Here is a 12,341-nt window from a genome sequence, read left to right on the forward strand (position 1 = left end):
TAAAAGTGGGTGTTTACCCCCCCCCCCCAAAAAAAAAAAAATAATAATAATGACTGAAAGATACAATGTGGATTTGTGTTTCGCATTAAAAGGTAATGTAAAGAGTGAATGAAAGTTAGAAGAGATCAAGAAATTGGGGGTAGCAATGGCAAAGAGTTTGCGGAAGAAGTGGAAAGGAAAAGGTAAGGAGACAGAGGGATGAGAAATAAGAAAATCATCACCTGGCTGGTCAGAAGGGCGTTAGGATTTACAACAAACATCATTACCCGTTCCTATTGATTAGGCAAAAGGACGTTCTATCACATGCTCTGTACAGTTTGCGTAGTGCACGAATGGGTTATGCCCTCATGCCAGCTACACAGGAACTGTAAATAACCGTGCATGGGAAACCTAATATCCTCCTGAAAACCAGGCAACAATAGGAGGAGGGGGGTGAAGAGGGAGAAGATGGCTACTTACTTTAGTAACAGATAGACCTTGCGGGACCCATGAGTAGCCCAGAGCAAGGGCCTTCTCTTTTGTCCTTTGTAGCTGGGCATGGTCCTCGATTGGAAGATTTAATCTCTCAAAAACAGTTACAAGATTATCATGGATGATGTCATGATCTTCTCTACCACAATGACATGATGCACATGTACTCCTGGATGGGGTGAGGAAAGAAATTCAAAGATTATGAATTAAAACTGGTGAAAAAAAAAAGTAAAATGACACCAAACCAGAGCATTAAAAAGTATGTTATTGAAATGATGATATCAGCATTAAAAAATATATAATCTCCTTGTTGAAGAAGAAAATAAAAAGACCAAAAATACATAAAAAATTATTTTTATTTTACATCAGAGCAAACCCTTTTTATTTGCAATGATGAAATATTTAAATTAAAAAAAAGCATTTTGGGGTGTAAAACAGAAGAGAGGAAGAAAAGATTAAAATGTAGTTGGCATAATATCTCTTATTTCGGAGGGGGTTGATAAGAGTGAAAATGAATGCATAGTAAAACAAATTGATTGATTGATAGGATTTATTTAATTTCCAGTCCCGGGGGGGGGGGGGGGGCCACTTCCATTCACGAGTGGATACCATGCGCGACCATGAGGTCTGAAAAAGCACCCTAAACACGTATTTTCCATATTCTGAAAATGCACCCCTTAACAAGTATAGGCGTGTGAAACCCTACCCTTAACAAGTATTGGAAACAAAACGATACTATTGGCAAGTATTCCCTGAAATGAACCCCTAAACAAGTACAGCGATATTTCAATGTTATGTCACGGACGTCGGTCGTCGGTTTTACCTTTACCTATACAGTACATAATTGGGTTTAGTACAACCCATGATCCCATCTCGCGCAAATTATACTCTAAACACGTAATGTTGACTCCTGGGGCAAAAAATGCATCCTTTTTTAGTCTTGATTTTTATACCTTCGCAAATTTGACCCTAAACACGTAGCTTTCCTAGCGAAATAGATACCCTTTTTTCATTATTTTAGTGTTTTTGACACCCTTATTACGTTACGTACGTAACGTGCCCTATCGTGAAAAAGACATCCTTTTTACGTGTTTTTTTGGTCGCGCATGGTATCCACTCGTCAATGTAAGTGGCCCCCCCGGGTTTCCAGTACAATTGATTCATTTCACACTTCAATTTGTCCTTCTGTATTTTATCCACATCTGTAATATAAAATGAAAACAAAAGAAACAAACAACATGTAAAAGATATCATAACAATTATAACACCTTTAGAAAATTTTCTTCCTGGAAAATGAGATGAATGGAGACAGACCAATACACAGCATCATGATGAATGTGATTAACTTCAAGTATCTTTCAGCTAAATTTCAACACTGCCCTCTATGATTGAAACTTGTGCAGTTACATGGTGTATCCTCAGAGTCCATGCCACATTCAAACATTCTGCAATAGCATACTTTGGGGATTTTTTTTCTTGGGTTCTCATAATTTTAATTCAAATATTTGTGCTGAAAGGTCATTATATTTAGTGTATAATTTCCAGTTATATTTAGTGTATAACCAATCAATCATGGTTAAACACTTAATATAATGACCCTTCATGAATGAATGAATGAATGCACACTCCTAATTAGATCTATTCTGAAAATGTGAATGAATCATTGATTTGCCAAATGGCTAACTGAATTATTCTACCTTTTATGAAATATCATCAAGGATTTATCAACCTTCACAGAATCCATGCATGGTTGTACTATTGACAGTTGATAGGAGAGTTTTGTGTTCTGTTGATATTTGTAGTTTTATCTAAGGATACATTCTTGGTAAATTTATGGAGTATGGTGGTATGTCTTGAAATGATAGCCCAATATAATGCTCTCCTGAAGTCATAATGTTTTGTGCTGGCATTTTTATTTCTGTGATTTGTGTTAACAATACTAACAATGAAAATATTCCACTTTCATATAGAGCTTGTTACATCAGAAAAATGTGTGTAAGATATATGCAGATATATTATTACCCTAATTATCTGATTCTGGCTTGTCAGCATACAATGTATGCACTTTCTCCACTCCCTGAGAAACATTTTAAACAAGAGGTTTCTAAACTTTATTTCTAAGTACTCATTGGCTTTTGCATGTAGGTAACCATTCAACACCGCAGTCCTGGAAGGAGTGGCAAATGTCAACTGATACCTTGATAAAGGATGCTAGGTTGAGCTGGGATTTGAACACACAATTCCATCATTAGAAAATAGTTTGGATGCACCCCTGGATAAACAATGAATGTATTAAAACACATTTACAAGACTTAATATCCATCCATGTCACGTCAAGAAAGACAGCTTCAAAAACGACTGAAACATCATGCACAGCCGACACTAAATCCTCACAAAACACACATTTACGGTACTTGTGACATCATTATGACATCACAGCCCCTGAGAGTAAATAATAAGTGGGAGGAGGGAAACATCCTGCGGAGACTTGATGAGCTTGTGTCTATAAAAATACTATCCATTAATATATAATACTCTTACACCATCAAGCACGTACAGGTAATATTTGGGTTTTACAAGAGATTTTACTTGTCAGTCTTAGGAGATAGAAAATATATTTGAACCTATGCCTGCCTTTCTATTCAACCAATTAAAATTGTAATATCTAATACGCAACTTGCTCAAATAACACTTGTCAGTCTCCTCTATAAGAAATACATAAAACAAAATAATAGGCAAAAAATTTGGATATCACCTTCAGATATTTCTTCTTTTTTTCATGAGCTAAGTTTTTAATTTTTATCATTATGGTCTTTAATATCCTTGACGTATTCTGTAGTATGATAATAATGGACAAATTAGTTGACTCTATAGAATCAGACATATGCCACAGTAAATTTAAAACCTGAATGAATTTCTCCTACATGAAAGATGCATGGACATCATTTCTTACAAGGATCGATCACTCTTCAAAATTACTATAATTGACAGTTATGTTGACATCCTGTAATTAACATGTAAATTTCAAGTACAAAACTCAAATTATTGATCAGGGAGCTAACTTGAGTCTAAAATGATTCTTTTCTCTTTCAATAATAAAAAAAGAAACACAACATAAAAGTAAATCTATCTGGTTTCATATGCTATTTTCCTATTTTTTGTGTACTTATATTTTCATATATCTTGGAGATAAGCCTGTGATAGATATCTATTTTACCTTTTAGTGTTAGACATTTAAAAAAATGTAAGCACGTAACAATTACCAACTGGTTCATGATGAGAATCTGCACAACAGAGGGCCAACCAACCAAGCTCGGAAGCACATCAGAGTAACAGACAATCATTGCAAACAAGATTTATTGAAGGTACACAATACACTTACTGGTGTCGCCTGAATTGAAATACATGGGTTGCTAACTGACTATGATCCATCGTTCTCTCTTTCTCAGAACTTTGATTAAATCAATTCATCACATCTATCAATTTCAATATCCTACCGGTTCAAACCAATATTTACACTATTCATTTAAATAAGAGAGCTGGCTAACTATAACATTGAACACATTTATCTACATTTTTCTTCATGATGGCAAATTTGGCAATAAAAAACTTAAGTTTATATTCAATTATTCAGTATTGTCGATAATACTATTTCAAACTGTAGATTACTCTAACTTTTTGTGTGAGGAGCATTCTGGGCATGGTTGTATTACCATATCTGTACTTCACACCTTAGTTCACCTAAGATTTGTCAAAAAATTATTAGTTATTTCTTTGGTTGTGGGCCGAACACTATGATGTAACAGTGAATTATTATATTTGATATTTGTTAATGCACTATTAACTCAATACCATTGAAATGTTTAAATAATGTTGGTAATAAATTTCTAAACAGTATTTAGATTATCATCATGCCAAAGTAATGTATTGCGTTTAACATTATTACATGACTTTAAAATGATTTATAATCAACAAATAACAAATACATAATTATATTTAAATCACTTTTAATGATTATGAAAAGTAATTTTTTATGAACGTTTGAAAATGTGGATTTAAATGTGGATTGTAACAGGTTCACAAATAAAGTCTGGTACAAAGATTCAATACAATACATATACTGTATCTGTCATCTCGTCAACCCCAATGATGGCATGAAAAGATGATGAAATTTCAAAATAAATATCTCGAGATTGCTCCGTTAGCAAGGTGGGTTGATTCTGACGACAGTGAAAATAGTAACTAGAAGAACTTAATCCAATATAACATCTCTAAAATCTCCAAGGAATAAAAAATGAGGCAGCTTCACTCTCCATAAATTAATATACAGGGTGGCTCATAAAAAAACTGTTTTATCACATTCTCAGGAAACCTTACTAATTGTTACAAGCCACGCCAAAACCAACAATAAATCACCAGCCAATGTTTTCATTAAATAGCCAAAATAATTATTTGGTCAGCAAAATGCAAAAATGAGACAAAATTGTTTATCTAAAATGGTAATTCCTCTTCTTTCTGAATCAGGTTTTGTGGAATGAGTGAAATTTTCATTGAGAGTTAGTCCTGAATTTTAAACTTTGTTTTCTCCTTATGCTTTGAAGCTCAACTTGATATTTTCGTATTCAGTAATTTACTTGTGTGGGTTATTGTTAATCAATTTTGACAAGTTGATTCAATTTGAAACCAACCTTGAAAATTATTATATTAAGGAATAAAAGAATTTCATGACACATATTCTACTAGCGTCCAGTTGAAATGCCAACAAACTTGTGAGATTCGGCAAACCTCAAACGAAGTGGGAAACACCGACCTAATTCTTTTCTAGGTCCCCCTGGAAATTACTTCCCTCCAAAGCTCCCATCTACCAGTGAGGAGTTACAACAACTGCAACTTGGTTCAAATTAGCTTGATTAGTGTACATATGGGACTATGAGAGAACGACAGCAGAGAAAGGAGGTATGAAACCACCGGCTGGGTGAGATCAAAGAGAGGTACTCAATCATCTTCACTGCTTTCAAATGAAACGAGACAGAATTTGTTAGGAGACAGCCTCTGTAACAATGTGAATGAAATTGTAGAATGGAACTAATGTATATATCCTGAGTATTCATAGGACCCCTTTCACATTCATTTTCCCGATCTGAGCCATGCTGAACCAATTCATGCGGCACTGTCTGACTGGACAAGTCCAGAGTTATAAGAATGCATTCCTTTCAATTTAATATTTACAGCTTCAGCGTGCTCGGTTGCTTGTTGATAGAGGAATACACAATTTTAGTACATGGCAAAGGTTTTCACAAGTTTGAAGCCAAATGTTCTTTGCTCTCTTTGTAACAACTAAAGAGTAAAAATATCTCTACTGATGGGTACAGTAACCTAAATTCATGACTTTTTGTTATTCAAAATAACTTCCTTCTTCATCAAACAGTCTTCGCAGGTTCATGAATATTCATGTCAATGATCTTTCATGTTTGCATCCATTTAACTTCAATTTGATTGATTGGATTCCTATCATGTGACTCTTTGCAGTGACCGGGTGGTCCGTTACCATGGTGATGAGATGACCAAGATGGGAGGAGCGTCATCACCGTCATCCAATCTCAACAAATTACAAGGAGCAGGACATCTCCTGAATGAATCCCCTCTGGGATCACAACCAGGTCACCAGCTATGATTTCTTAGGAGGATTAAATGGGTTAATGATGTCAAACATGAGGTAATGTGGTTGAGTGTCTTAAAGGTAATGATGTATTTTGAACTTCATCTTCCAAAAAGAAGTAAATTTACCTCGCAGAACTCTATTTTCAAATTACATGTATACCAATGAAGACCGTAGATCTGACATTATTATTCACCCGAGGACATCAATATGGTCATTAGGTGGCAAAATTTTGCAAATTTTCTGATAATCATGATTATAATTATGCTCCCGTAACTGCCAAAAAAAAAATGGTGCAAGATGTAACACCACAGACACTAGTTTTGACACCTAACAACAAGCACAAACCGGTGTTGAAACTGTTACTGTGATGGTGTTATAGGCCTAAGTAGAACACCAATCCAGTTTACAAAGGAAACACATTTTGTGATGTAAGTATGTTCATGACCATAGTTTTATGCATGGGTATAGATTAAAAGGAAATACTTGTCCTTATTGAAGTAATTAAATGAAAAGAGATTAAAATGTACTACATCCCTTGCATGAAACACCTTTGATAATTTGAGTGACAAAAGGTTTAAGTGTAGTAACTATAAATGACTTTGTTTGGCGAACATCTGTAACTTCTTGCAGTGATATATCAATTCATCTGGACAATACTAGTATGGATGCAAAGAGTTATTCAACACACAAAAAGTTAATCTAGAGTAGATATGAGATTACTGCTCTAACTGTAAGACAATTTTCTGGAGAAAGAATTGTTTTTTTAAAAATGTTTCAAACTTTCTCCCTCTATTTCTGCCTTACTATGTCTCAGTTATAATAGCGACGTGAGAGGGACTGGTTATAAGTAAAAGATCTCTCTTTGCACCAACAGTCCCCTGTCTTTTCTTTCCTTCTTTCTTTCACTCTCTCTGTCTCTCTCTCTCTATCACACATACACCCTCCTGCTCTGTCTCTCTTCTCCCTTTCTCTTTCGTTCCCTCTCTTCACTCTCTTTCTTCATCTCTCTCTAAATTAACCTTCCCGTATTTTTCTTCAGATTCTACTATTGTTACTGCCCTGATCAATTTACATACAGGAATAAAGGAGAGACAATTATTGATATAAAATGCAGACTGAAATCTACGCCATTTCTGTTTAACTCACAAATAAATATTGACACAGGAATACCATCCTACTCTGAAGGTTATCTCAATAAATCCATACAACATGTGAAATATAATTGTTATAGATGTTAAGAAGTATTAAGAACAGTTATGTGTTGTCAAAGACAGTTTGTGTTTCAATGAAGGTGAAATTACATCAGGCATTGCATTTCTAAAAATATCTGCTTGTAATTCATATTCCCTCCTAAACATTTCATTCAGGCAAAATCAGAAAGAAAGCAAGACAGAGAGAAGAGAGGGAGCGAGAGAGTGGGGGGGGGGGGGAGGGGGGGGGGTTAAGGGCTGTGAACAGATAAAGATAGATTGATATACATCTATTTCATTCAAGTTCCATTTGATAAAAATGACCAATAGCCAGCTCATTAAATATAAAAGAAATTTCTTTATAAAGATGAAAATTGAAATATAAATTTTGAATAATTTTAACTATGAATTCTATTTATTTTATCATTCCACTATTAAAGAACAATTAAGTTGAGATGCTGAGTTTGATCAATTTATCATTAGAATAAATAAAACAAGCAAATATTCACTTGAGAGAGCTAGGGCTAGTGACTCCACTTGATCTGCAACAAGTGAATTTCAAGAGTCTATTGATTTCACGAGTCTCATCAAATTCTCATTACTTCCCCCAAAGTCTCACATTTCAATATTACAGGATCTAGAGAGTATTTTGAGAATTCAATAAAAATCTCATCGTTTATCCCATAATTGGGTAAATATTTGCAGCGGCATGACCCGCCAAAATGAGTTGTCACATCACATTGCTGAAACAGACATCAATTTTGATTGGGAGAGAAGCGTTCTTCCTATCTACATGAGCGTCAACAAGAAAGGTCTCTACAAAGATTGATGCTTATCCTAAAGCTTAGACCAATGAACTCAAAAGGTTTCACTTTCTGCAACTTTCAAACATATTTCTCTTTTTTTTTCAATTCTAAAATTGAAATACCATTAATATTAAATTTAATGTTTTATGATGATGTATATACAGGATGTTTTTGAAGGATGTGAATATGAGATGAAATTAGAAGTATTGAATGGCCAATGACAATTATCTTTAAAATATGAAAAATACACAATTTCTCTTTTGAATTTAAACTTGATCAACAAGGTATATGTTCAGAAAAAGATAAATCTTTCTTAATTGCTTTAATCATTCCTCTTTTATTTATATAAATATCAAACTATATACATCATCTTCCCATTCAAGTTGCAATAAATTAAACTCTAAATTGGAATTTTAAAGAAATTCAGATTAAATGTGTTTATTGACTAGTTTAACTCTTGATTTAAATTAAATTCCTGAGGATTTATTATCAAAATTAAAATTATTTTTTAAGATTTACATGTAGATCCCAATCTAAATTGAAGAGTTCAATTGGTCAATACTTTCAACTAATCCTGAATGATTTCAAATTCTACAGTTTAATATCACTCAATTTAGAAAGTAACAACATAAAATAAACATGGTGGGCGGATAGAAAAACACTATTATTATGACAAATTACTTGCAAGGGAATATTAGTTTTAAAATGCAATCACAGACCAAACACAACCTTTTTGTTTTTTAAAGAATTGAGGTATTGTTTTTACAATGTCAAGTGGGCGTTTCATAAAGGTGTTCATAAGTTGCAAGCGACTTTGCAAATGACTGGTGACCCTTTTTAGGAACTAAATCAACATCAATGAAAATCTTGTGTGTATCATTTACCAGGAGAAAGGATCACCAGTCATTCATAAATTCACTCATAAGATAAGAACAGCTTTATGAAACACCAACCTGGTGGGTGTTTCACAAAGATTTAAGTATGACTTAAGTCGCACTTAAATGCCAACGTGTACATGATATGCAACGCGCGATCTTATAGATACATACGCAGTAGTGCGCGTCCACATGATACGATCTGACCAATGCGGTCAAACCTTTCATACCGTACGCAACTCGGTATTTAAAAGTCATACATAAATCTTTGTGAAACACCCCCCTGGATTATAAAGCAATGATATTGAAAGAGAGTAACAAGTATACGAAAATTGCATGTTGTTGGTAGGATTTATACCAAATACTGTTTAAAGTACATGTTTTTTCTAAATACGTAGAGACTTATTCTAAGCTCGAAACAAATTTTACTTGCATGGTCTATTCTTTTCCAAATATGTAGACTTTATTCTAAGCTTATAATCTAGATCTGTTTCATTAGCACTCCATGTTTTGTAGAATAGGTCTACAGACGGATATGACCTTTGACCTGAGCATCTCACCTGGTGTTCGTGTACTTTATATAAGAACCCATCTGAGAATGGAATGTAACCTAGAGGGTCTAGAACACGTTAAACTCTAGACAGGTATATAATCATTCATATTCATTCCATAACAGATCTGTGAGCAAATTGTCTCATGTACATACAGTAGGACTTTCAAAATTGTATATGTTATGTCTTGTGGTATGAAATTTGAGAATATGGCATGGAAGGACAACGGAACTGAAAATTGTTTCTCTCCTTTGTTCCACTCCCGTGTGATTTAAATTCAAAGCTACACATTTTGAATCTGTATCATTTGAGATTTAAAAAATAAATCCTTCACTTTAAAAATAAATCCAATTTTCAGCTGGTCACTATTCTCAGACGAACTGAATTCATTCTAAAGCTGTGAAGTTTGGAATGTATCGGTTGGTTCAATTCTTTTGAATCTTTCATGTTGATTGGTGGACATGACTGACTGAATGAATGAAGATATCATGGCTCCAGTTTGAGTTATATTACAGGCTTTAAGTGGTGTTACACTCAAAGGAGCATTGGCTATTTCATATCATATCAAATTGTTCATAAATTTAATATAATGCGTGGTAGGTGTGTTTCTCCTTTGACTTAAGTAATTCTACAGTCATACTGACATAACCAACTCCAAATGGACTGATGATATGTCATTGAAAATAACGTAAAAGTTTTAGCTTGGTATGGAGTCACGCATTGTTTGTGTGATTGTAGCATTATTTTGCAGCCTTAAAAGTTACTAATTAAATTCATTGATATTGCTAGAAGTCTTACCTCCATTTATGGGGCACAAATCCTAGGCACTTATCACCACAGCTCAAACACGGCTGCCCTTTATCCACCTCCTCAAAGGCTGAATTCTGAAAAGAAAACAAAACAAAAACATAAAACTAAAGATTAATAAGATCTTCCTAAAGAATTAAGACATGTATGATGACGATGATGCAGCCGCTGCACAATGGTAACCAGGATGGTGATGATGTTGATAATGATGATCATGATGAAGGTGATTATAATAATAGAGTTAATGATAATGATGGTGGTTGTAATAATGATGAAGCATCATTGAAATATCATTTCCATTATAATACATTTCTAAACTGGTCCATCTCTGTTTTTCATGACAGAGTATTAAGGTTTGTCTTGAATTCTTTTGATAGTTAATACTCCTATTAAAGATGGCACTGGAAGCCCTCCCTGTCCCCCTACCAGAGATTCCAAGACATAATCCCTCAGAGGAAGACAGAAGACCACCATCATATTACCTGAAGGCTACATATAGATCACCCAGCAAGATAAAATGGTATTTTCTGTTGATGATTTCATTAAGAGCTTGACATCATTAAGTACAAAAAGTTAGTGAACAATGTACAGAGAAGTTATTGGTTAATCTTGTAGTATATAAAACCATTGCTATCTACTGCTGATATTAACACATTATCAATACAGGTGTCGAAAAATGGTCTCTCAAAATAACCTACATTCATTTATGTGTTTCAATACTGAGGAAGTTCAACTAGCTAAACTTAGTATATCAGCAAAGTGGGAATGTTGCCAACCATATTTTTTCCAAGACCTCTTATAACATGTGAAGGAAATGCCCATGCTTAACACTTCAGATAGAATCAGGAAGTGATAAAAAGTATCCTTCAATAAATTAGGATCATGTTTGGGGGCTTCTAAGAATGTCTCATAAGGGTGACAAGACATTTGCTTTGGTCTTAAGACGGCATAGGGTTAGAGTTAGGATTACAATAGAGTTTTTTTTTGGTTCGGAATAATGTAAAGATATGGATTAGGGTTTATTTAGTTTTGGAGGTTCGGTTTTATATTTGGCTTAACGTGCAGATTTTCCATCGGAGCAATTGTCACCATAGCATGGAACCCTTAGAAGAAAAACCCAATATCAAGGACATGACCTACTGCATTGGTTGCTTCTTGCCCCTATATTGCATTTGGAATCTAATAACCCAATCCTTGATTGATGTGATCTGATTGGTTCGGAGTAAGGGTAATGATTCATGTCCTCCAATAATTGAATTAATCAATCTTTGAAATGATTATAGGGAACAGGATACTACTCACAAAGTACTGCAACATAATTGGACAGAATGTCACTGATGAACCATCACATGCATCAACACCGCAAAGTTATTGATAACCTATATTCTTGTATTCCATACACTGAAAAATCAGAGATGTTTAGAAGTGTGTAGAGAGGACTTCATCAAGCATTATGACATAACGGTAGATATTGAGATTTATTTAGTGTATAAGTCCCATGTTACGCCAGTGTTAAATTAATCGGTCAATGCCTATTTGTGTTGTATCAACTTTTCTTATTGTCATTGATTTTCAAACTATGTGGTGTCCAAGTATTTTTAACACATGAGGGTGTGTGTGGTCCTCTCTGAACATAGACCAGTGTTGTTCATCATCACATAAACAAAAAACCTTCCAGAAATAAGTAATTTGACAAAATAAAGAACAAAATCATTCATTCAATTGAGAAAATTTGTGGCATTATTCATTTGAAAACATATAGTAGTATTAATTTTACCAAAATGTAAAAATATTGATTTAACAAAAATACAGTGATTTGAAAAAAAAGTAAAAATATAAATTGGATAAAACTGCTTAACTGTTGATTTTAAAACAGTTACATCAACTCCATGCACCCATGGATTAATGACCTTGAAGGAGATATTTCTTACTCAGTTTTGAGTTGTAACTTATCTGAGAAGAAATCACATACAGAGTTG

At 34.0% G+C, this 12,341-nt stretch overlaps 1 protein-coding gene across 1 annotated transcript in view; it reads right to left on the reverse strand.

Moving 5' to 3' along the window:
• LOC129259709 (prickle planar cell polarity protein 3-like) overlaps positions 1 to 12,341 on the reverse strand; it is a 142,950-nt gene that overhangs the window by 2,027 nt on the left and 128,582 nt on the right. The window contains exons 2-3 of the mRNA XM_064098891.1: positions 10,354 to 10,439; positions 460 to 640 (exon numbers count right to left, since the gene is read on the reverse strand). Of these exons, the coding sequence (XP_063954961.1) occupies positions 460 to 640; positions 10,354 to 10,439 (267 nt within the window). The remainder of the gene's footprint in view (positions 1 to 459; positions 641 to 10,353; positions 10,440 to 12,341) is intronic.

Source organism: Lytechinus pictus, chromosome 4 (assembly GCF_037042905.1).
Source record: "Lytechinus pictus isolate F3 Inbred chromosome 4, Lp3.0, whole genome shotgun sequence".
NCBI lineage: Eukaryota > Metazoa > Echinodermata > Echinoidea > Temnopleuroida > Toxopneustidae > Lytechinus > Lytechinus pictus.